Source organism: Chenopodium quinoa, unplaced genomic scaffold, assembly GCF_001683475.1.
Source record: "Chenopodium quinoa cultivar QQ74 unplaced genomic scaffold, ASM168347v1, whole genome shotgun sequence".
Classification (NCBI taxonomy): Eukaryota; Viridiplantae; Streptophyta; class Magnoliopsida; order Caryophyllales; family Amaranthaceae; genus Chenopodium; species Chenopodium quinoa.
Genome location: NW_018744878.1, coordinates 2,892,213 through 2,919,050, shown reverse-complemented (window position 1 = coordinate 2,919,050; position 26,838 = coordinate 2,892,213). Strand labels below are relative to the sequence as shown.

Here is a 26,838-nt window from a genome sequence, read left to right as displayed (position 1 = left end):
TGATAACAGATATAGCCCAGACTCGTTTATCAATTATTTCCACGTGTTGTAACGTAGCACATAAACTTATAAGCAACGACCCAGGGCATATTTCTAGTCACTAGTTTTTTGTGTCCAAGTTCGTACCCTCCACCATGACTGGTTGAGAATTCGTACCTTACTACGTTATCTACTCAAGCAAGATCGAGTGCGCATGCAAGAGCTACAAATCTCTTCTATGTCCCCACTCAACGAGCAAAATATATAGGTATCGTGCATAATTGATCAATGCATTATAATCCACAATAAATACTTCCTAGTTTCTTTAAAATGGTTTTATTGAACTAATATATTACGAAATATTTGTATATTATTGGACTTACCTAATAACCTTGCTTTAAAAGTTTAGGGAAGAAATATAAAATGAGAGGAACAGAAGATGTTGTTGATAACAAGTTTTCTTATGGTGATGATGAAGATCAACCTCTTTGATGATGATGGCAAGCCCAAAAGAACTGGTAACACCTTTTTTTTTCTTTTATTTGCTATTTCTTATATTATTTGATTGGTATTTATGCCATTCAATTCTCCTTGAATCACTACAAATGTACGATTTTAATATAAGCTCAACCATATTCTTTATGAATCGGAATAAGGCTTTGTTGTTGTAGTTGTAAGCTCAATTCAAGCTTGAGACAATAGGTTGGGATATTGCCAATACAACTTGAAATCACAAAAAAGGATGGAGTATACTTGTAGTAATTATTATTATTGTATGAAATGTCATTAAGAAGTAATATTACAAGTAATATTACAAAGGTATCTTATACTGCCAAATAGAAGTTCGTGGACATTCTTAATGATACTTTTAGGTACTTCGTACTCCAATGTAATCTTTTTTGTTTTACATATCCATTGAAAAAAAAAATGAATCTTGATGAGAAAAAACTTTTAAAGTAATAGAAGTTTAATTTTACAGTAGAATAGTCATATGTTTCAAATAATACAAAAAAAAAAGGGGGGGGGGGACAAGAATAAGATAATAATAAATGTGTGTTTGAAAATAGAGAATGATGATTAAAAATAAAGGAAAATTTAATAACTATTACGTGTAATCTATTAAAAAAAAAATATACTTCCTCCGTTTTTTTTTATTGCATCATAGTGGTTTTGGAGGCAAAATTTGGTAGTGGGAAAAAGTAAGAGAGAGAAACGTAAAAATACAAAATTGTCCATGTAATGTAAGATAAAATAAAAAGTAAGTGTGAAAAAGTAAGGGTATGTTGAGTATTTGCAGTGTGAACATAGATATTTTTTATCCTAAAAAGGAAATGATGCAATAATAAGTAAACTTCCTAAAGTAGTAAGTGATGCGATAAAAAAAAGAACGGAGGAAGTATATTACGTGTGAGTTTTGTCTTTAGTTATCATTTTGAATTTAACTTTTAAAAACATCAATACTTAACGTTGTTCTAAAATAATTGATAAAATAACAAGAATTTTGCTACTGAGCACTACAAATTCTTAAATGGACCTGGTTCACACTAATTTATCGTGGACCACTAACATCAAGGAAATTATGGTTGTTTTATTAGTAAAAAAAAAGGGGTCACTACAATAGAAAAAAGGTCTCCATGTTGAAATAAATTAAAAGTCATTTTGACAATATATAGGCTATAAGAGGTTAATTTTTTAATGTAATATTTTATATATTGGTTAATATGAACAATAAAGGTCACTATGTTAAATTTAGGGTCATAACGTTGTATTTTAAGTTCACAATAATATTAAATGTTATACTAGATTTAATAAAGGTTAATATGTTAAAAATAAGGTTACTATGTAAAAACTAAGGGTCACTATATTAAAAATAATGTAAGTTGCGTGTGTATAAACCTCGGGTCCACAATAGTCCACGCAAGTCTTTTTGACTGAGCACTCCTGAGGGTTAGGGAACAATTTAAAATAATTTCTAAAATAGTTTTAATTTGGAATGCATGTCCAAATCACTCATTGATCAGTGTAATAATGTTTATTCTAATTTTTTGTTTTTTGAAGTAATTTTTTTAGCTTTTTATTTGCCAAATAACAAAACGCTAAATTTTACTCTATTAAAACCTTTTCCTCCCCATATTATCACATATTTTATCAAACTTAATTGTCTCATGTTGTTATTATTTGATACCTAAGATTTAACTTTTGTTGCTGCATGATTTTTATTTTTTTATTTTTATTTTTTTTTAATAATTTGTAAGAAATATTTACTGAAAGTTATATTTAATACGTATATTTAATTTTATTTTAGACATCTGTGAATTTATTTAAGGTGTGATATCAAATGGTTATACATTTTTTTTATAAGTTTCAAATAATACTAATATAAGTATATATATTTAAATACTTTGTGTTATAATATAATTATAGTAAATTAATAAACATTTCCGATCTGGTTTCAAAAAAAAAAAAAAAAAAATCCAATCTAAATACAAAAAATCAAAAACTTAAATTAAAGAGCCCATTTTGTGTGCGATCAGTCACACCGTATGGTCGCTTGTAAAAAAGGTGAACTAACCCCTGTAATTTTGACTAAAAATCCCCTTTAACAATGACTGAGTAACCCCTTCAACCTTGATTGGGTAACCCATATAACACAAATCGAGTAACCCATATAATATTGATTGAGGGACCCTTATAACACTAACCAAGTAACCCCTATAAGACTGACAAAGTAACCTCATAATTGACGTATATTTTGTAAAGTGACCTGGAGGATTAAGTCAGAAACTCCCAACATTTTAATTTGAAATACTCCATAACAAAGTAATGTCAAAATGCTAAACCTATGAGCTAGTGTGTATATATAATATGCTGCCTTTGGAGTGTAGATTAAATCATCTTTGTTGGTTGATAATACTGCAGGAACTATATGGTCAGCAAGTGCACACATTATAACATCAATCATAGGCTCCGGAGTTCTTTCACTAGCATGGGGCACGGCACAACTTGGATGGTTAGGAGGACTCGTTACACTTATAACATTTTCATGTATCGCGTTTTATACTTCAAATCTCCTAGCAGATTGTTACAGATCCCCTGATCCTGTCACCGGAAAGAGAAATCACTCGTACATGGAGGAGGTCCGCGCCAATTTAGGTACAATCATGTACACAGGTTACAACACGTACGACCTTGGTTCATCAAATAAATTCTTTAACTGACCTTAATTTTTTTTTTATCATTAGGCAGAATAAACAGCATTGCTTGTGGGCAGTGGCGGATCCAGGATTTGATTAATAGGTGGTCCCATCATCGTCCATCGACCGCATAAAGTATCAAAAAAAGTCAAAGCTTGTATAATGAACAAAAAAAAAATTACATAAAAAAGTTCATTTCATAAAGTAATGCAAATTCGTATTACAACTAAAAAATTATTAATTTTATTACAATTGCTCTCGACGAGTTTTCATATTTTGATAACGATTTACAATATCATCCATGCTAACATTCAAAAACAAATCTCTTTCTAAATAAGTAATCAAACAATCATTCAACATTTGATCTCCCATGCTATTACGCAATTTATCTTTCACTTGCGTCATTCCGGAAAATACTCTTTCTACACTTGCCGTTGCAACAGGAAGAATCAACACTAACTTCAAAAGTAAGTAGACTTGATCATGAGTTTCAAACTTTCCCGTCTCAACAAGTTTCGTAGAAAGTTCACTTAGACTTTTCAAATTCCAAAATCTCTCATCATTTCGAACATCAACAATAAAATTTTCAAGTGAATGTTCAAAAAATAATAACTCAGAGCTTGAAAATTCATCGGGATAAAATTTGGCAAGTTGAACTAACTTTCTTTTGTCAAAAGAATGAAATCGATTTGCAGGATTAAAGCAAGACATACACACAAGTAGTTCCTTACTTACCTCGGGAAATCGATTTTCAAGTTCTTGTAATTGAAGATCAATGACACTTAGAAAAACTTCAACTCTAAAATGATGAAGATTAGTCACTTGTGGACCTTTACCTCTATACATTCTTCTCCCAGGAACCACATATCGCCCCTCCATGTTTGGAACCTCAATGCCATATTTAGCCATAAAAGAAGTGACTTTTTCCATATGTGAATCCCATCCTTCATCTCTCAATTTTTGCAAATTAGTCTTGGTTACATCAACCATGACCATTGCATTTACAATATCTTGATCATGTTTTTGCAATGCCACATTCAACGCATTTGTAATTCCAAATATATCAACCATCAAGTGTGCCACAAACACAAAATCAAATGACATCAACAAGTGTGTAATAGATTGTGCTTTATTCGAATCAAGTGTATCAGATACTTCTGCAATGGAATCAAGTGACAAAACTATTGAAGGATATAAATCAAGCACATTCAAAATGGTTTTAAAGTGAGATCCCCAACGAGTATCACAAGGTCTACATAAGCCACATTCTTGATTCAAACCAGTTCCCGATTCAATTTCACCCAAAGATAATGCTTCTACAACCCCTTGACGTTGTTTTTCTCGAAGAAATTCTTTCCTCTTAGGTGAACCTCCCACAAAGTTCAAGAGAGGTGCAAGTACATCAACAAAAAGCCAACCACAATCTGAGTTTTTCTTAGCAAGTGCAACTTGTGTCAATTGAAGTTGATGAGCAAAGCAATGAACAAAGTATGCTTGAGAACATTCATTCAAAATTATAGTTTTAAGGCCATTGATTGAACCTTGCATATTACTTGCCCCATCATAACCTTGACCTCGAACTTGAGAGAAAGTTAATGAGTGTTTCATGAGTAATGACTCAATAGCAGCTTTGAGAGTCAAAGAACTAGTATCAGGAACATGCACAATACCAAGAAAACGCTCACACACTTCCCCCTTTTTATTAACAAATCTCAAACAAAGTGCCATTTGTTCCTTATCGGAAACATCGGCAGATTCATCAGCAAGAATAGCAAAAAATCCACCATCAAGTTCTTCCAATATTGCTTTAGTTGTTTCTTTAGCACAAGCATTGATTATATCTTTTTGGACACTTGGAAAAGTAAGTTGACAATTACCAGGGGCCATTTTAAAAACAACTTTGGAATACTCAGGATCATGGTTTGAAAGAAGAGTTAATAACGAAAGAAAGTTACCTCTAGACAATGAACTTTCCTTTTCATCATGACCACGAAAAGGCAACCCTTGGAACAATAGCCATTAAATGGTTTCAATTGAAGCTTCTAATCTCTTACGATAGGCACTCATGGTTTCCGCTGTTTGTTTTGATAAAGCGGTGGCAATGCTACTCATTTGATTCATGAAAAAGTTCATAGCAATCACATCATTATTGTGAGCACTCTTGTGTCCACCAACATGCTTTACAATTGTGTCTCTTCTATTCCAACGTCTGAAACCTCCATTAACAAAAGCATCCACTCTCGCTGTGTTACCATCCTTAAATAGATAGCAAATGAAACAAAAGGCAGCATCTTTCTCAACACTATACTCAAGCCATGTTGGCCAAGTATCAAACCAATTAACATTAAATCGACGTTTTTTCGGCCCAAAAAGTGTTTGAGGAAACGCATGATCTTTAGGTTGACATGGCTTTCTTTGAATGTATGATCTCCGCACTAAATCCCTATCATCGGGATGAAAATCACACATCCTTCTTCTTTTCCCGAGGTCTTGTGGAAGATTAATAATATCAAGTGCACTTAACCTTCCTTCACCAATTTGAGCACTAGGATCCGAACCACCTTGGGGAAAAGATTGCCCATCTTCATTTTGAGGGAAATTGTGAGATGGGGAAGAATGTTGTTCACTAGCATGATGTAAAGGAGAACTTGGTTCACTTTCTTGAAAGGGTAAATCATTTTGTGGAGGAGGAGTATCATTTTGTAGAGGAGGAGGATTTAGAGTACGCACTTTTTTAGTAAAAAAACTTGAAATATCTCGAGTTGTTTTTCTTTTCATTCTGAAATTGAAGTTAAATGTTGAATTAGATAAATCATACAAGAAGGTAGGGTTCTCTCAAAGTTATTAAAACTAATAATATTATCAAAAGAACGCTCATTAACCTCAATTTCAATCCATCCTTCAACCCCAAATCTCCAAATTAGCAATCACCATTCTCAATAGCTAATAAGCAAGTTGGACAACTATTATCATTTATCAATTAAACAGAAATAATACTATAAAATAATAGGGCTCAAATGGTCAAATATCGGCCACAACTCACATTCACAAATCACAACATTCAACCTCTAATAAAATCATACAGATAATCAAGTGACGATAATCAAGTCATAAGATTCAAGCTCTAATAAAGTCATACAAATAATCAAGCTCTAATAAAATCAAGAAATTTCACCAAAAAAAAAAACAACTCATACAGTAAATTCGTGAATCGTGATATACATATAATCTGATAATTTTGATAATTAAACATTTAAATTGATGATTTGATATAGAATCTAATCAATTTGCAATGTAATTATGTAAATTAAAAGTTTAAAACTAACCTCAAAACAAAATTGAATTCACGGAGTACGGAATGAAGACCTCACAATCACGCCTGAGCAGAGCCTTGCTGCGGTTGCGGGACGCCGGGACAGACGACTGAAGTTGCTGGCGAGGTCGGCGACGGGGTTGCTGACCAGTGGTTTTGCTGCGGTTGCGGGCAGTGGACTGAACTAAGTCTCACGCTGCCTCTGTTCTCAGTCTTCTCACGCTACGCCTCAACGCCTGACGGAGTGACGGACTGAAGCTAATAGGACGCCGCGACGGTGAGAAGTTGAGAAGGAGCAAGAAAAACGGCCGGTGAGGCGGTGAACGGCGACGGGGTTGCTGGAGTTTGGGGATTTCGATTTAGGTGAGTTTGGGACTTAGGGTTTTAATTTGGGGGAATTGGGGTTCTGACTTATGTTTTCATTCTAAAGCAAAAAAAAAAAAAAAAAAATTGTGAGTAATGGGATTTGAACCCACGTCTCATGAGTGGTAGGATGGGAAAAAAACCACTAGGCTGCAAGCTAAATCCTTAATACATAGTGTTTTTTTTTTTTTTATAAAATAATAGGTGGTCCGCGGACCCACTATGACTACACGTGGGTCCGCCACTGCTTGTGGGATACTGCAGTATGCCAATTTAAGTGGAATGGTTATTGGTTACACGATTACTGCATCAATAAGCATGGTGTAAGTCCATCTATTACGAATTGATTTACAATGAAGATGTATAATTGCATCAAGCTAGCTAATTTACGTTCATTGTCGAAAATGTTGCAGGGCAGTGCACAAGTCTAATTGCTTCCACAGAAAAGGCCATTCTGCTTCTTGCAAGTTTAGCAATAATCCTTATATGATTGGTTTGGGAGTTTTCGAGATTTTTTTGTCACAAATTCCCAACTTACATAACCTCACAATTTTGTCAGCTATTGCCGCGGTTATGTCTTTTGGGTATTCTTCAATAGGCATTGGACTTGCTATTGCTACCATCATCTCAGGTACAGAGTAAAGGAGTAATCTACCTTTTATAGCGCGATAAGCTGATAACTAATTGAAATTTTTGTTAGTTATGACATTAATTTATTTGTGCAGGGAAAGGAGGGAAGACAACCTTAACAGGAGTAGAGGTAGGAATCGATGTAACAGTTGCTGATAAAGTATGGAGGGCATGTAGAGCCCTGGGAGACATCGCGTTTACTTACAGTTTCTCTGCAGTCCTTGTTGAAATACAGGCGAATATATGTGCATTTGATTTGTGTTTCAATAAAAAATTTAACACGGTTTGATAATGTACAAAATTTACATTAGCATTTGGTTATATTGACCTCAGGATACGCTAAAATCGGAACCACCAGAGAACCAGGCGATGAAGAAGGCAAATGGGATATCATTGTTCACAGTCACAGCCTTTTACATGATGTGTGGTATCTTAGGCTATGCTGCATTTGGGAATGATGCACCTGGTAACATGTTAACCGGATTTGGGTTTTACGAGCCTTTTTGGTTAGTAGATGTGGCCAACATTTTCATCGTTGTCCATTTGGTGGGTGCATATCAGGTACATATAAAATAAATCAACTTATCATATACCAAGTTATATTTATTATATAACGTGTTGAACTCAAATATTTGTTATGATGGGCCAGGTTTTTACTCAGCCCGTGTACTTATTTTACGAAACATGGGCCCGGGAGAAATGGCCCAACTCAACATTTGTAAACAAAGAGTACCCGATCAACATTAGCAACAAAACAGTGTTAAGCTTCAACTTACTTAGGCTAACTGGAAGAACCATATTTGTGGTGATAGCAACCGTATTGGCAATGGCAATGCCCTTCTTCAATGACTTCCTCGCGCTACTCGGAGCAATCGGGTTTTGGCCACTGACCGTATATTTCCCGGTGCAGATGCATATTTCTCAAAGAAAGATCAAACGAAGTTCAGTGAAGTGGTGTGTGCTCCAACTGATCAACTTCTTTTGCTTGCTTGTTTCCTTAGCTGCTGCTGCTGGGTCTATCCAAGGAGTTGGAGAAACTCTTCGTAAGTCCAAGCCATTTCAGTATAAAGTTTAAAAGTACAAAACTTTGATTTTATTTTTTGTCTTTTAAATTGTAATAATATGTATAGAGTGATTGTTGATTGATGCTCCTAAAATCACTGTAGTTAAACATGTCAATGGGTTTGTTTAATGAACATGTTTTTAATAAGTTGATTTATTGTAATAATAAGGAATTTATGTAGTGGATCACATAGTGGTTTGTGTAGCTAAGTTTTAAATACGATAGTTAATTAGTTAATAGGATATCGTTTGTACTTTGTATGGAGTATATAACCTTGTCAATTCGGTTAAAGTATGACCCCTATATGTTGATGTAACTTGTTCAGTTAATTATATGTTTGATGGATTATATCTAAATATCTGAGATTAAATCTCGTCTATATTTATATTGACATGTAAAGACCAAAATTTAATGGAATCTAAAATATCTATAGCTTAGCACATGTTCAAAAGATGATTCAAAGAAAGATAACACTAAAAATATAAAAATATGCCCTAATTTCCCCACTACACTCCCACTCACAGTCACCAGACCAACCCACTGCACCTTGCTGAGGCTGCCAAAGTGAACCAAGCTTGAGAGTAGACTTAAATAAAATAATATTGCATTAAGCATACTTTAAGATCACAATTTACTACTATTTAATTTTCTATTACCTAAAAAGATGATCTCCAACTATTTTGTTCCTCAAGATTTTGTCAAAACCCAACTGTAAGTATGTAATTAAAAGATGCTTGCCAAATTATAAAGTGTAATTATTACTAATGGTCCCCTTAATGCAATTTCAATGGACCAAATTATAGTGTTAATGTGTTATCACTATTATCATTCCCAAATTAGTTGTTTGATTAACATAGTCTTTACTAATTTAGGATGTAACATGATTAATAAAAATCAATTATTTAATAATCATGGAAATATATAGGATCACTTGTACTATTATTATTTTGGAAAATAAAGTTATGAATAGTGAACAGAAAGTTATAAACTGGGAAATCTAATTGATATACTGAAACACAAAGTACTATACATGTAAGGCCCTGTTCTCATCTGATTATTTTCACTTTAGTTCAGTTTAGCTTTTAATTTCCTTCTCTCATAAAATATTCATTTCATTTCACTTCAGTTCAATTCAGTTCAGCTTATTTCAGTTAATGAGAACAGACCCTAACTTTTTATGTAAAGTATTCTGAAACAATATTAAATATGTACACAAAATTATGAGTTTTAACTTTTCAACAATAATAAATAGCTTAGAGTATTTATAGCTTTAGTTGTACTCTAAAGTTATCGTTAATTGATATAGTCAATTACTCAACTTGGGTCATCCCCTTCAATAAAAATTATCGAGAGTGTTAGTGCCGAAAAAATAATCTGGTTTTGTTAGACGTTGAAGAGATAGATTGAGAACGGCCAAAATATAAAATAGGTGGATCATTATTCCACTTATCATCAATTAATTTTAAGATAAAACTATGCTAAGCTTATATGTATGTGGTCATACTCTTCTTTAACGTGGATATATGCTTATTGCTTAATCTAATGAAGTTTATCAGATACAATTTACTTTTGTCTTTTTGATATATTCTAGCTATAATGTTCCAAACACCAACTTTATTTGCAAAGTTAATTCATGCTTTATTAGATGAAAAGATATTGGGAACCTTAAAAAGTAGTAACAACCCTTTAATTACAGCCTACAAAGTCCATATCAAAGTATAAAACGGAATTTTAGGTGAAGAAAAGGTTATTATTAAAGCTAATCAAATACATAAGAAATAAAGATGCTTCAAAGTTTGATATCCTCACTTTGTAGAATTGTTGGTCTTACATACACACCGTTGAACGAATTATTTGTAACTTTTTTTTTTTTTTGTCATAATTAAGATAATTCATGACAAATAAGTGATTAAAGGTCTGTTCTCATTGACTTAACTGAATTGAAATAAAAGAAATATTTTATAAGAAAAAAAATTAGAAGCTAAATTGAACTGAATTGAATTGAACTTATTAGAGCTGAATTAAACTAAAAATAATCGTAGGAGAACATGCCTAACTCTATGATATAATGTTACTTTTGACAATTACTCCGTACAAATCTAAAATATTTTATTTCCACGAAAAGTAAAATTGTTTTCAACATTTCGTCCTATCCACCCACACCAAATATGCAGTGATTGGTCAATTGGTAACAACTCACAAGTCAAAACTCTCAAGTTATGAGAATTAGAGTAGGTCTCGTAAAAGTAACCTTCTTTGACTGAAAGTGCGTGTGTAACATCACTATGGCCATGTTTGGTAATTGGTTTTTTAGTGGCTTTTTGTTAGCTTTTAGTTTTTGGCTTTTTTAGGCGGTCAAACAGACAAAAAATGTATTTGATAATTGACTTTTTAGTCAGCGAAAAAGCTGGCTTTTAAGCCAAAATGAAAAAGCTGTTTTGAGTAGTTTTTTTGTTGGCTTGTTGGGTCACAAATTATCTAATAAACAGCCAACAACCAACAATTAATTTACCAAACACTTTTATAAACAGTCAAAAGCCATTATAAACAGCCAAACATTCCAGCTAGTCAAACAAGCCAAGTGAACCAGCCAACAACCATTTGCCAAACAAGGCCTATATCAATGTGAAAGGTTAAGATTTATACTTTCTCCGTTTTTAAAAGTTGATCTCATTACATTTTCTGGTCAAAATTCAAATGACATGAAAATGAATTTTCATTAATCAACAAAGGGTAATACTCTGTATAAGATATAAGATATAATATCATACTTGTAATTTAGAGTATATTCCAAAAGTAATTTTCAACTATTAGTTGGTGGTGCAATGATAAATGTGTGAAATAAACAGAAAAATTCAAATAAATTTACAAATATGGAGTATAAAAGAAGAAATATAATAAGTGTGGTAGCTTTAATTTGTTTTCATTTACGAGTATAAGGTATTAGGGGATTCCAATTAATGAAATCATAAATTAAAGATATTTGAACCAAATCAATGAGATGCTTTCACTAATCATGATACTTATTGGCTTGGTTTTAAAACGTGACAACTATTAAGGTGTGAGTTGTGTGACATTTATAATTAAGTCGTATAAGACGACTTCATATTACGAGTACTCTGTAATAAATTACTTAAGGGCGAGTGAAAAATACATATGTCACATTGTCACCATGTTTAGGGACAAACGGTATAATAATTGAACATTGCATTGTGTTGCAAATATTAATATTTGTAAAATACTTGCAAGATTAAAAAAAAAAAAAAAAAAAAAAAAACACTTAATTTAGGAGTTTCATATATAAGTAGCACAAGAGCCTAGTCACAAGTGACATAACAGTCTCTCCCACTTTAAAAATAGGGAGAGAGTATAGTGTGTGAAAGAACAAGAGTATTTTTCCTACCTAAATTATTTCTCAAATTATTGTAGGGCAATAATAAATTGCCCGCTTAATTTTGTAAATTCAGATTTTGGTATATTTTGTGGTTTTTCCAAAATGAGAGGTAGAAAAGATGAGGAATTCCAGCAAGGTGGTGTTGATTCATTGGCTACTAATTACAAGTTTGCAGATGATGAGGAATTTGATGATGATGGCAAGCCTAAAAGAACTGGTACGCATTTTCTCTTTTACTAGGGTTTCTACAACTTTTTTTTTGGTCCATTTTGTTGTGCCTACCAGTTGGAATTTGATCCTAAGTTGTATCTACGTGATATCTTATGAGTTACTTTATATCCCGTAATTTTCTTGTTAACACCATTGTTTTCTTATTATAACCTTGTAATTTCAGTTAAATTTTGCCAAGTTTAATTTAAACTTTTGACATATCAATTTGTAATAAAGTTTAAATTTTTTTGTATGATATGTTAGCTAACTTAATTTGTTGTGTAAGTCATGAAAGATGTTTTAAGCCTTGTTGATTTGTCTTTAATAGTGAGTGATATTTATAATTTCTTCCTCTATTCCCTTAAAATAACCCCAGTACAAATTTATTTATTTATTTATTATTTTTTTTTCAAACCTTAAAAATGTAGATTGTAATAAATTCCAATTAATCTATATAAAATTTTCATAACATGGTTATGTATGATTTTGTTTGATTATTTTGATGTATATATACACAGTATATATATTGTTATCATCAAAATTTCACAATAATTTTTTTTATGTGTATTGATATAAAATTTCACAATATGTTTTGAAGATTGTAAACAGTCAAATGTAACCGTCTTTAAACAATAGTGGGAGTACATTAATTGTTACATGCTTACATCCATTGAACAAGTGGTAAGGTGTTGTATCTTTGTAACAACCAAGGTGTGAAGGAGATTATATACTTCATAATTAACTTAGGATCGGAATTTATAAGTGTTGACAGCGATGAATATTGTCTTATACTCATAAAAATCTTTATCTTTCAAAATCTAGCTACCTTCACATGTATATAGACTTGTCCAGTATATATATATATATATATATATATATATATATATATATATATATATATATATATATATATATATATATATATATATATATATATATATATATATATATATATATATATATATATATATATATATTGGGGAGAGGGGAAAAAAATTCCTTTGACTGGTGATGTCCCAGCGATGATTGCTTCTAACAGACTATTTAACTAATTAATGCATCATATATATATAAAAGTGATAATTGAGAGAGTATGAGACTGGTAGCCGAGCGAAGGTGGCTGGTATGGACCGTATGGTTTGTTAGGGGGAGGGGGAGGGGGAGGGGGAGGGGGAGGAAGAAGGGGTATATTAGTCCTATTACTTTTTACCAAAATTTGTCTTGTTACTTTTTTGAAATAAATGTGCCTTATAACTTTAATTAGGAGGATAAAAAGGAATCATATTTCCCTAATTTGGGAATGATCTTTAATTTAGTTTTAATGTCTTAAACACCTCATGCTCAACTCATTTAAGTAAACTTATTTTTTTTTTCTAAAAAAAAAAAGTAAACTTTAATTTAATTATCACCCAATTTTCCCAAACATTAAGTTGATTCTCTTAATAAACCAATAATCAAGGGTGCATTTTATTTACGGGTACCAATTTTACTTATTCACAAAGTGGTGTGGTCATCCATCATCATTAGGTTACTTTGTTATTGATATAGGGACCGCTCGTTTAGTTTTACAAGAATTACTTTGTCAATATTATAGGGGTTACTTAAGGGTTACTCGTTCAGTGTTACAAGGATAACTTTGTTCTTTTACAAGTGGTCACGTAGTGTGATGATCAGCCGCATATAAGACGCACCTATTTCACCAAAATTTATGAGACCTTTTTTTTTAGAACAAAACTTATGAGACCTTGTGTAATTGTGTTTGGTTATTAAATGAATTTAATAATTTTTATTACCTCGGCCTTATCATAACTTATTTATCCAAAACCCTTATTATAAGGATCTTGCTAACGAGTCCCGGGCATTAGATAAGGATAAATTATATTGGTTGAAATGGTATTAAGTTAGGAATTCATGACAAAATCACGCGTCGTTCGGTGTAATTAATGTTAATTTTACTCTAATAATTTGCACTTTAATTCTCTTATCTAACGCCCCGGGGGCGCTCATTAGCTTTTGCCTTATTATAATCTATTACGAATACAAGGTACTTCCTTTGTTTTCCGTGCTCAGATTTGTTAATGTACACAGACTTACAAAAAAATGTGCATTTGTAGGGACTGTATGGACTGCAAGTGCACACATTATAACAGCAATTATCGGCTCTGGAGTTCTTTCACTAGCATGGGGCACGGCGCAACTTGGATGGATTGGGGGGATTGCAACCCTTGTAATATTTTCCATCATCACGGGTTATACTTCCAATCTTCTTGCTGATTGTTACAGATCTCCTGATCCTGTCACTGGTAAGAGAAATCATACTTACATGGAGGAGGTTCGCGCTAATCTAGGTATAAAACTACTACATACATAGTTAATATTGTTTTTTGCTTATATGTAACATAACATAGCAACATTTTTGTACATGTACTCGTTTTGTAGTGACAAGTAACAATTGAGCTAGCATGCCTTACGATTTTTGGCTGATGAAAGTGTTATTTTCGGGTTTATATAGGTAGATTGAACTGCATTGCTTGTGGGACAGTGCAGTATGCTAATTTAACTGGAATGGTAATTGGTTACACAATTACTGCATCCATTAGCATGGTGTAAGTCCTATTTTTTTTTGTTTATCAACTCTGTATTCTGTTTTCAATTTTCGATAAAAAATGATAATTAGAGTATGTTTGGTTTGATTGAAATTATTTCAGGGCGGTCCATAAGTCGAATTGCTTCCATGAAAAAGGACATGCTGTATCCTGCATGTTTAGCAGCAACCCTTACATGATTGGTTTGGGGTTGTTTGAAGTATTCTTGTCTCAAATACCGAATTTTCATCAACTAACATGGTTGTCAAGTGTTGCTGCTGTTATGTCTTTTGGATATTCCTTAATTGGTATTGGACTTGCAATTGCAAAGATTGCCTCAGGTTAATTAAACTCTTTCAAATGCTGCATGATGATTTTGCTTTCAGAATTTTTCAGTAAATTGTACAATATAGCTTAACTTGAAATATATGCAGGGGATGGAGGGAGGACAACATTAACAGGAATTGAAGTGGGAGTTGATGTAACATCTGCTGACAAGACATGGAGGATGTTCCGAGCACTTGGTGACATCGCGTTTGCTTACAGCTTTTCTCAAGTCCTTGTCGAAATACAGGTAGTAAAACTACTTTGTGCTTCATTATTATGACAAAATTTTAGGAATGTTCAAGTAATTAAGTTCTAAGACATTTGCCTAATGATATTGCTCATTAATTTACTTTAGGATACACTGAAATCAGATCCACCCGAAAATAAGGTGATGAAGAAAGCAAGCACAATCTCTGTGTTCACTACAACATCATTCTACATGATGTGTGGCTGCTTAGGCTATGCTGCATTTGGAAATAGTGCACCAGGAAACATGTTAACTGGGTTCGGGTTCTACGAGCCTTTCTGGTTGGTAGACATAGCCAACATCTTCATTGTCATTCACTTAGTTGGAGCATATCAGGTATCACTTTGTCATTTTTTGTGTTACAAACTTGTCCTAAAAGAGTGCAAAGAGTTTATCTAGCTAGTTTAGATATGTTAGACATTCTAAACATGATTTTATAGTATAATTATTGAAGATTGATGATATTTTGTTATGATGGGCCAGGTATTTGCTCAGCCTGTGTACCATAAGCTCGAGTCATGGGCCAGCGAGAATTGGCCCAACTCAACATTTGTAAACAAAGAATATCCCATCAAAATAGGCAGCAAAGTTGTGTTCACTTACAACATGCTCAGGCTAATTTGGAGAACAATATTTGTGATCTTAGTAACAACATTGGCAATGGCAATGCCCTTCTTCAATGACATTCTTGCGTTTCTTGGATCACTCGGGTTTTGGCCATTGACCGTGTATTTCCCAGTAAGAATGTACATTGCTAAAAACAAGATCAAAAGGCGGTCCATGAAGTGGTGTATGCTACAACTTCTTAACCTGTTATGCTTCCTTGTGTCGTTGGCTGCGGCTGTTGGCTCAATCCAGGGAGTTAGCCAATCTCTTGGTTCCTCCAAGCCTTTCCAGTTTAAAGTATGATTTTATTTAGGATGGCCTTTTAGAAACAATGGTTTGCAAGTGTACATTATATGTTGTCCGAAAATTAAGATGTTTGATGTTTATGAGGCTAGGAAGAACACCTTTTCTTTGGAGAAATGCAACAATTTTTATGAAGAGTATTGCTAATTGCATTGGCAATTGCCTTCAACTAAGTACACTTATCTAAAATGTATGAAGAAATACAGATAACTATAAAGTGTCTTTAAATTACTAAGGATCAATCTAGCAAATATGTGAAAAATCATCTCTCAATTAAAAATATCTTCCGGAGATCCAACAAACATATATATGACAATGCATGGGCTAACACAATTATATAATATGACCGGCTCGTTTTGTGTGTGGCTAATCATACCATGTGATCACTAATATATATATATATATATATATATATATTTTTTTTTTTAAAAGTAACCCTTATACTACCTCTGTTTCGTATTAGTTGCAAATTTGGAATATTTTATATCTCACAAATAATACCCCAAAGTTGCAACTAATAAGAAACGGAGGTAGTAATTAATATTGACCGAGTAACCATATAATACGAAGTAACCCACCCCTTTAACATTGACCAAGTAACCAGTATTACACTAACGATGTAACCTCTATATGGCTGGCCACACGCGTTGGTGTGAGTCGTGTGACCAGCCACATATAAGAATTTGTGGAATCCTTAACAGAAAGATATTCAATTGCACACATTTATCTAATGCAACGCACTGTTTCGATTGCTCACACACATTCTCCTTTTCCTTGTCTAAAATAACCCTTCCTCAAAAAATATTATTAGTGCTTTGGAAATGATTTTCCCTTTGCCCGAATTGTATCCCACTATTTCATGCAATCATCGCTTCTTACACTTAACTATGTAGTGTGATTTTCATAGTATGAACGAGTCATATTAAAGTTTGGTTAAATCATTGAGGTCAGAAAGCTCAATCCACTTACAAATCATAGAAAGGTTTTATACTAAAATTAAATCAATTGGTGGCAGTTGAATACCTTCTTCTAGTTTAATGTTATGTATTTTTTTTTTCTTCTGATCCTCTCGTTTTTTTATTCGGGGTAATTCACATATGAATAATAATGAGATTTAACTAAGTCCATGATATAGGGTCCGTTCACATTTACTGAGCTGAGTTGAACTAAACTGGATTGATTGGAGCTGAACTGAACTAAACTGTGCTGAAATAAATATTTTATAAGAGAGGAAAATTAGGAGCTAAATTGAACTAAACTGATTGGAGTTGAATTGAACTGATTAGAGCTGAACTGAACTGAACTGATTGGAGCTGAACTGAACTGAAATGAGTTGAAATTAAGTAAATATGAACAGAACCTTGCTTAGACCTAAAGTAACAAAATAACATTTTGCACAAGAATAAAATCTTATCGGATTTAGAAATCCTTATTCGGCACCCATAAACATGATTAATTAACACTATGAACTAGTTGACCAAATTGATATGAAATGGAAAAATAATATTCTTTTACTTTTAAGTTAAAGGCCACTCATAAGATGCTTTTAAGTTGTAATTAAATATTTTGCTACAATAATTACTAGGGAGGACCATTCTACAAGGAGAATTTTGTCAATAAATCTGATTATTTAAACAAAATAATTGATGAATAATTTCAACTTAGAGAATAATGAATTTCATTAATAGTGTATATTCTATAATAGAAATGTCCAAATAATTGAGTTTGTCATTCATGCATTTTATAGTAGTAGAAGCGAATATGAAAAGCAATGGCTTATATATCAGTTAGCTGTTTATGGATGCTTCAAAAGATGAAACCATATCTTTTTAGATTTTTTGGTCACTAAATTGAATAAGCACTACGTATAAGTTCAACAAAAAATAAGTTTATCAAAGTGATATCAAATGACAATTTTTTACATAAATCAACGGCTTTTTAATTAAATGTGGACCTCATGCATGATTATTAGGCCTGTCAATCCTTGACCCGACCCGATAACCCGATCGAACCCGACCTGAAGTTACTGAGAGTAACCCAAACCCGACCCGATCCAAACCCGAATAACCCGAATCGACCCGATTTGACCAAAATTTAATATTTCGTAATAATATTAAGTTTTACACTATTTTTAATTGTTTCTAAGCATAACCCGAAATCGACATGAAATAGTGAAATCTTACCCGAACCCGACCCACTGACCCGAATTGCCACCCCTAATGAAGTAATGATTATTGATAAAATGGGACAAGCTCAAACTCTGAAGTATTTGCATGTAAAGAAAGTGTTCAAGTCTGAATTTTCCAATTGTGATGGATGATAGAAGGGTCAAATATTGTTAAGTACTCAACTCGTAGAAGCCCCAGTTGTGATGGATGATAGAAGGGTCATTTTTTTTTTTCTTTTTTGAAAATACTACCCGTATAAAATTTGAACATGTAATCTTCAATTAAAACATTCAAAGTCGTACCACCAAGCTGTGTCTTTTTTTTTTTTTTTTTTAAAAAAAATTTTAATATGCAAATTGATACAAGTAATAGGTGCATCTTGATTCTTTGTTATGTACGAGTATATATATATATATATTTTGTATGTAAGAGTGTAAGACGAGGATTTTTTACGAAAGTAAGCTTAATTGGCAAACAATTTACCAATCTAGACGCGTGGCCAAACTATTTACAAAACTGAGCTTCTGACATAAAACGCTGCCTCGGTCAGCGTTTTACCTTTGGTTATTATTTTTTTTTTTATAAAATTTCGTATTATGTGAAATACAAATTTAAAAAAAAAAAATGGAAATACAGTAAAACGATGACTCAGTCAGCGTTTTTTTTGTATCCATAACAGAGAAAAACGCTGACTGAGTCAGAGTTTTACACCTAAGCATAAAACGCTGCCTCAGTCAGCGTTTTATCTGCTGGCTGAAGGCAGCAACAGCAGGCCCCCAACAGCAGCCAGTGCAGCCCCCTTCCACATCCACCACCCTCTCCACATCCACCAACACCACCACCCTCCTCCTCCACATCCTCCACCACCCTCCTCCTCCACATCCACCACCACCATCACCCTCCTCCTCCACATCCACCACCACCACCACCACCCTCCTCCTCCACATCCACCACCACCATCACCCTCCTCCTCCACATCCTCCAACACCTCCACCACCCTCCTCCTCCACATCCACCACCTCCACATCCACAATTTATTTTGAACGAAATGAGTCAAACGTGGACAAATAAGGAATTTGAAATTCAAACAAGACATAAATTCATTCAAATAATTATTCAAATAATAATGTAATGTAAGTGTTATGTACAACAAACTAGAGAAGGTCATTACAGCAAATAAATCAGATAATTCTATCCTATTCTGACTCATCAATTTGGTGTAACGGCTCTCTATCCTGTATGTCCACTCTCGGCCTTTGACGACGGCTGTAGTGACGGACCGTGGTAAATGGGTTCGGGCGTACTGGCGGAGTCAGCTGGCTGGAAGATGGGTCATCAGGATGACGTAGGGGCGCGAAACTGCGAATGTCGTACTCCTCTGCGTTCGTGAATGACGAAGGATCACCCCCACAGCTACTCTGGCCAGCCTCGAACTGTGAGTGACTAGAGTGGCCGCCATGATCGTCCCGGGGGTGGACGAGATAGGCGTGACCATATCTCTGCAAGGTAGCCATGCCCATATCTTGCACCCGCTCGACCTGTGCTCTGGGCGGCTCAGGTATGCCTGGAAGGACGTCCGACAGTGCGTCAACCATCGCCGTCATATCCAACGCCTGCAGTAATTAAGGATGAGTTAGTTGAATGATATACAAATTTAAAATTGATAAAAATAAGTTAATCAAATACACTTACATATCCCCTGATCACGTCAAAGGATGGATGGTAATGTGCGGATGGCGGTGTGTAGCTGGGGTTGATGAAACGCCGTGTAATCCGCATGTACTAAACTAACATCAATTTAGGGCTTTTATACTAGACAATTATCAAATTACAACAAACCAACTTAGAATTATCAACATAATTGTCAATTTACATCAAACTACCTTAGAATAAACAACAACATTATCAAATTAAAACAATGTAGTATATAATTATCAAACTAACCTAGGTTTTAAAATTTTAAAAACAAATAAGTGAGAAGTACTAACAATGTGATTATAAAGAAGAGGAGAGGCGCGGCGGCAGCAGGCAATAGGCGGCGGCGACGGCGGCAGGCAGCAGGCGGCGGCGGCGACGGCAGAGCTTTGAGGAAGATAGGCTATTGCATGAGGAAGAGTGAGTTTGAGTTTTTAGTTTTGAGGAAGAGTGAGTGCGCGAAAAATATACCAGGCAAAACCGCTGACTCAGTCAGCGTTTTAAAGACAAAAACGCTGACTGAGGCAGCGTTTTTATGTATTTCCATATTTTTTTTAAAAAAAATTTGTATTTCACTAAATAAGAAATTTTTAAAAAAATAATAACAGAGGTAAAACGCTGACCGAGGCAGCGTTTTACCTCAGAAGATCAATTCCGTAAATAGTTTGGCCACGCGTCTATATTCGTAAATAGTTTGCTAATAGGGCTCAATTTCGTAAAAAATCCGTAAGACGAAGTAGAAGTCTTTGTTAAGAAGAAGACCCTTGTTAATTGGTTGCAAGTGGATAATCGCAGACCCTCCTGTAAGGAATGATGATGGAACTCTTTCACAAAAGTGAAAGGAATGTCTCTAACTCACCGATCATTAGTCATGTTTGGTAATTGACTTTTTTTTTTGTGACTTATTATTGTCTGACTTTTATTTTTTTGTATGTGGTCAATAGCCCTTAAAAAATATGAATGGCTTTTAGAGCACTCACATCAATGAGCATTTTTTTGCTCATGAGCAAAAGTGGTGAGCAAATTTGGTAGAAATGGTACTACATCAATGAGGAAAATGAAAAATGCTCATGAGCATTTCACAATTTGCTCATGAGCATTTCACAATTTGCTCATAGGATGAGCAAATTTCATGATGAATAGTAATGTCGTGGGCCCCAGCATTCATCCAAAATTGATGAGCAAAAATGATAGAAATGTTACTACATCAATGAGCAAAAGAAAATATGCTCATGAGCAATTCAATTATTTTTTGATCACTAGTGGGATAAAATTTCCTCACCAAAAATGCTCATGAGCAAATTTGGTTGAGAAGAGAGAGAAAGTGGCTAGAGAGAGAATGAGCAATTTTTTTTTTGCTCACTAATGTGAGTGCTCTTAGGTTAGATGATGATCAAAAGGTAGCTATTAAGCCATTTTTTTAAAATGCTATATAAGGCTAAAAATAAGCATTTAATACCTTTTATAATTTGGTATTAATTTAGTAATGCATGACAAAATCACACTCAAATTAATGTAAATTACTGTTATATTTTCACTTGTTTTTTCCATTTTTAGCTCTTTATGTGTTATATATAGCTCTCAGGGCTACATAAAGCATGTAATCTTTAAGACTAAGAATAAGTATTTAATACCTTTAATTTCCTTAATTTGATTTTTGGTTTTAAAAATGTGACAAATAACTCATAGTTAATGTTAATTGGATAAAGTTGTTTATCAATTAATTAAAAACACATTCTTTAATTAGTTCAAAATTTGAGTTTAACCCAAAAAAAGTCCAATAACTTAGTTGATCCCAATAAGTCAGACACAGAAAGATGGACACAACTGCACAAGATTTTGTACATAGGCCTGGCTCGACCTGATTTTTATCACCTCTAATATACAAAAATGCATTAATCTTCATTGCCAAAGTAATTAGTGAAGTTTTTTTTTACATGATTTCAGAAAGGAAAAAAAAAAATATAAGTAAAAAAAAAAAAAAAAAGTAATTAGTATTTAACATTATTGAAAAAAGCTTAAAGTTTTATGCTTTTTTTTTTTTACGAGAGGTTAATGCTCAATTTATATGGTTGACTATTATAATACACCTAGTTGTGACATAGTAAAAGTAAAATTTTTCAACATCGTACTGTATAAATTTTGTACTCCGTATTTAATATGAAAAGGTTTTAAATAAATGTAACAATTTAAAAGTATTGGAGGCTTATAAATAGTACTGGTATGTTTCTGGCAATAAAATAGTGGACGAAAAACACTCCCTCTTTTGAGTCAATTACAAATCTAGCTAGTTTTCTTAATTGGTTGTTTTTCACCATTTCACTCTTTCATTTCTTTGGCTTCTTACCAACTTACTACAACACACTAATCTAAAACTGCTTCCCCAAATTTTATTTTTCTAATGGGAGACCCAAGAGATGAAGAATTCCAACACAAAGATGGTGTCGTACCGCCTTCTATATACCAAATTCCATACGATAGTGAAGAGTTTGATGACGACGGCAAGCCTAGACGAACGGGTACTCTCTCTTTTTCTTTTTTCTTTTCCTTTTATCATCCAATGAACTGACCTGACCTAAATTGAATTGTCGATGATTATGATGAATTATAATACGGAGTATAAGTAACTTAAATTGGTTTGTCCCGAATTTACAATAATACTCAAAACTTAAATGGTATGAAAAACATGCATCAAATCACTTCATGCTTTTTACTCCAAATTCATGAATGTTTTGCTTAGTTTGTAATTGGAGCTAGACCGAGTCACTTGGTCTCAATGTCACCTTTGAATCTTAACACTTTAATTTATATTTCATGGTTGAGAGTTGAAACACTGCCAAAAGAGTAGGCATAGGCAAAATATTAGCTAACTAACTTCTTGCTTAAATCTTAATTGGATATAACTTGTGTCGGACCATGGTCTTAGGGACATTAGTTATATTTCAATTTTTGAGACTTTATTTTCTCCATTATTACATAGTTGCACTATTTGTGACATTTGTCTTCTTCTTTTTGTTTTTTTATTTTATTTTTATTTTTATTTTTTTTATTTATAAATTTTAATGCGTTACTTTAATCATAAGTGCCTTTAATTGTACAATAATGATAAGTTATACTCGTAACAAGATAATACCAACATTTTACACCTGGGTGCACATAGAGGTAAATGCATGTAAGGATGGTTTTTTTTTGCTCATTGAGCAAAAAATATCCTTAGGGTATACTTTGCATCCGAGTACATATATACAATTCTCTTAAGATACTACTGTACTATTTTGCAAGTATAAATCACTAACTCAATTATACTCGTATATGTTTTCAGTTTTCTACTCTCTACATCACTTTATTCATTTGGGTTACGGAAATTAAAGAATTTGAAAATTACATACTCCATAATTTGATGCTTTTTATTCATTAAAACATGTTCTTATGAGGTCATGAATATATACTCCAGAGTTGTTTCTCATAAATGACAATAAACACATGTTCTCCATGCATAAAAATTTATTTTCCCCATGAATTTTTATTTAATGTGAGCATGTATTTTAGGAATATATTGACAAATTTGGTTTATTTTCTACCAATGTAATTTTAGTCAACGTTTTCAAGGTTTGAACTTTAAAGAGAAATATGCTGTAAAAAAAGAATAAAGGGACGAAGTGAATATCATTTACGAGTACTCCAATGAAATTTTATTAGTCAGCATTATCAAAGTTTATCCTTCAACAGAGACATTGTGTTGAGTACTTCTGATCTGTTTTTTTTTTTTGGTACTAGTGAAGTAGTGAATAATCTTATTATGATATTATGATGCAATCGATGCAAATAATATGAAACGGAGGTAGTGAATATGTATAAGAAAAAACTTTAGCCTAAAAAAGTTTTACCCGTCATAAAAAACTCTTTTACTCAGCCAAAAGCCAAGCACTTTACAAATATTGCTAGCATCTGCAGCTCAGCTTAGTCTAAGCTAGAACACTAAATTATTAAATTCTCCAATGTTGATGTATATAATTTATCAATTATATATAATTTTACAGGAACTGTATGGACTGCAAGTGCACATATTATAACAGCAATTATAGGTTCTGGTGTTCTTTCCCTAGCATGGGCAACGGCGCAACTTGGATGGTTAGGAGGAATTGCTACTCTTTTAATATTTTCTGGCATCATGCTTTACACCTCCAACCTTCTCGCGGATTCTTACAGAACTCCTGATCCCATCACCGGAAAGAGAAATTACTCTTACATGGACGAGGTCCAAGCCAATCTAGGTACATGTGTACCAGTTTGATAAATTAAATATCTTTAATTGCGTATTAGTAAAAAAAAAAAAAAAAGACTAAAAAGTTAATCTATTGAGACGTTTATAACAAGATCCATTTTAACTTTACAGGTAGATTCAGTTGCATTGCTTGTGGAATACTTCAGTACGCTAACCTAACAGGTTTCGTAGTAGGCTACACAATTACTGCACCCAAAAGCATGGTGTAAGACCTTCTATCAAAAGCTCAATCTTTTGCAACTATTGTTAAACGACCCTGATCCCATGTAGGCATATTGTTAAACGACCAACTCAACCAAAAGCATAATCTGATAATTAAGACCCAGAAATATGTTTTTTTATTCTATGAACATATATGAAGGTAAATGAATATAACTAAGTAAAGTAATTTGATGAAAATATTTCAGGGCAGTCCAAAAATCAAATTGCTTCCACAAAAAAGGACATGCTGCTTCCTGCAGGTTTAGCAATAACCCTTACATGATAGGTTTCGGAATCTGCGAGATATTTTTGTCACAAATTCCCAACTTTCATGAGCTAACATGGCTGTCAACTATAGCTGCAATCATGTCTTTCGCGTACTCCTCAATTGGTGTAGGACTTGCACTAGAGAGACTTATCTCAGGTAATTATACTTAGTCAGTTTCTAAGTCCTAACTCTGTTTAATTCCCCTGCTTTTCTGATAGCAATTTAGCTATGTTGTGTAGGGAAAGGTGGGAAGACTAGTTTGACAGGAGTAGAGATAGGTGTGGGTATATCTGCTGCTGAGAAAACATGGAGGATGTTAAGAGCGATTGGTGACATCGCGTTTGCTTATGGCTTCTCTCAAATTCTTGTTGATATACAGGTAACTTTGTGCTATCCTAGCTTGATCATGTAACCATTTTTATGGACTGAAGAACGCGTTCTTAGAGTTGGAGTAATACTAGTACTACCGAGGTTTAGTTGTGGCATGAGATCGATTTTCCTAGCAAAAAATACTCACAAATTTGTTATCATTACCATAATTAATTATTGTTTACCTTGTGAATTTCAATGTCTTAAGATTACATTGTCAATGAAACTATTGCTTAATCACAGAATTGTTTTACGGTCTCAGGACACGTTAAAGTCACGTCCAGCAGAAAATAAGGTGATGAAAAAGGCGAACGCAATATCAATGTTAACAACCACAGTATTCTACATGATGTGTGGTTGCTTAGGCTATGCAGCATTTGGTAATGATGCACCAGGCAACATGTTGACCGGCTTTGGCTTTTACGAGCCTTTCTGGTTGATAGACTTGGCCAACATCTTCATTGTCATTCACATAGTTGGAGCATATCAGGTATCTAACAACATTACCTCGACTTCAAACACATTTCGAATTTACCTCCAAACTAGACTTTAGTCACATTATATAAAAAACATGTTATATATATGATCCTAAGAGTTTTTGCTATGATGGGCCAGGTACTTGCTCAACCAGTCTACAAGATGATCGAATCATTCGCCATCAAAAAATGGCCCAACTCATTTTTTGTCAAGGCAGAGTACCCCATAAAAATAGGCAGCAAAACTGTGTTAAGCTTGAATTCTCTAAGGCTAGTTGGAAGATCAATATTTGTAATTTTTGTAACCATAGTGTCCATGGCAATGCCCTTCTTCAACGATGTCATTGCGTTCTTAGGAGCACTCGGGTTTTGGCCATTAGCCGTGTATTTCCCAATCCAAATGCACATTGCTCAACACAAGATCAAACGATGGACATTCAAGTGGTGTATGTTACAACTTCTCAACTTTCTTTGTTTGGTTGTTTCGTTAGCTGCAGCCGCTGCTTCGATACAAGGGATTAGTGAATCTCTTCGTACAGCCAAGCTCTTTCAGTTCAAAGAATAGTGAAAACAATTACGAGTACATTTTTGTAAGGCAATGAAAAAGTTAATGTTTTGTATGGTCTAGTGTAATTTGTATCAAAATTCGTTATGTTGTACGCTTAGAAGCATGCTAAGAATATGATATACAGAAATGAGTAGTTGGAGTGTTTGTGATAATGTCTACTAGCTAAATTTGTTAAAAGTCTAAATTTGTATGTACTCTGTAGTTTATAACATAATCCTTATTAAAAAGTGCTTGTGTAAAATTTGAAAATTATTAAATTATTTCGTTTCTCTCTTCGGAGAGAATCTTCACCATAATATATGTTAATTCGGATGATATACTACAAGAGGGGGGGTGAATTGTAGTATGTTCCTAGTGCCTACTTTTCGCGGAATATAAAACTGATTGCTGTTAGGAACTTAGACAATGCAAAGCGGATTTTACGAGGAAACCATTCAGGGCCCAACTGGAAGTAAAACCTCGACTCTACCTTAGGGATTTCAAACACAAACCACTTCACTATAATAGGGCAAACACCAAGTTACAACCTATTAGACACGGACCTTTATTTCACAAGTTCCTCACTGGACTTGCTACTTGATAGGATCCTATCCT

General features: G+C 33.5%; 3 protein-coding genes across 4 annotated transcripts; all 3 read left to right on the top strand.

Annotated features, from left to right (window-relative positions):
- The first annotated feature begins 264 nt into the window (after nt 1–264).
- On the top strand, nt 265–8,554 carry LOC110705533 (amino acid permease 6-like). 2 transcript variants are annotated; one of them, XM_021883424.1, is made up of 7 exons: nt 265–497; nt 2,899–3,138; nt 7,085–7,172; nt 7,263–7,480; nt 7,581–7,714; nt 7,813–8,040; nt 8,129–8,554. In XM_021883424.1, exons 1-7 carry the CDS (start codon nt 419–421, stop codon nt 8,552–8,554), a joined length of 1,413 nt encoding a protein of 470 aa, XP_021739116.1. In that variant the 5' UTR covers nt 265–418. The 2 variants fall into 2 exon arrangements, with proteins under 2 accessions (XP_021739116.1, XP_021739115.1); XM_021883423.1 differs by having other exon boundaries at nt 7,575–7,714.
- Nucleotides 8,555–11,812: 3,258 nt separating this feature from the next.
- Nucleotides 11,813–16,449, top strand: LOC110705532 (amino acid permease 8-like). Its single transcript, XM_021883422.1, has 7 exons — nt 11,813–12,153; nt 14,261–14,494; nt 14,659–14,752; nt 14,855–15,072; nt 15,166–15,305; nt 15,414–15,641; nt 15,789–16,449. Exons 1-7 carry the CDS (start codon nt 12,039–12,041, stop codon nt 16,212–16,214), a joined length of 1,455 nt encoding a protein of 484 aa, XP_021739114.1. The 5' UTR covers nt 11,813–12,038; the 3' UTR covers nt 16,215–16,449.
- A 5,697-nt stretch (nt 16,450–22,146) lies between these two features.
- Nucleotides 22,147–26,484, top strand: LOC110705531 (amino acid permease 8-like). The gene is made up of 7 exons (XM_021883421.1): nt 22,147–22,596; nt 24,118–24,351; nt 24,474–24,567; nt 24,770–24,987; nt 25,071–25,210; nt 25,463–25,690; nt 25,816–26,484. Exons 1-7 carry the CDS (start codon nt 22,479–22,481, stop codon nt 26,239–26,241), a joined length of 1,458 nt encoding a protein of 485 aa, XP_021739113.1. The 5' UTR covers nt 22,147–22,478; the 3' UTR covers nt 26,242–26,484.
- Nucleotides 26,485–26,838: the final 354 nt, after the last annotated feature.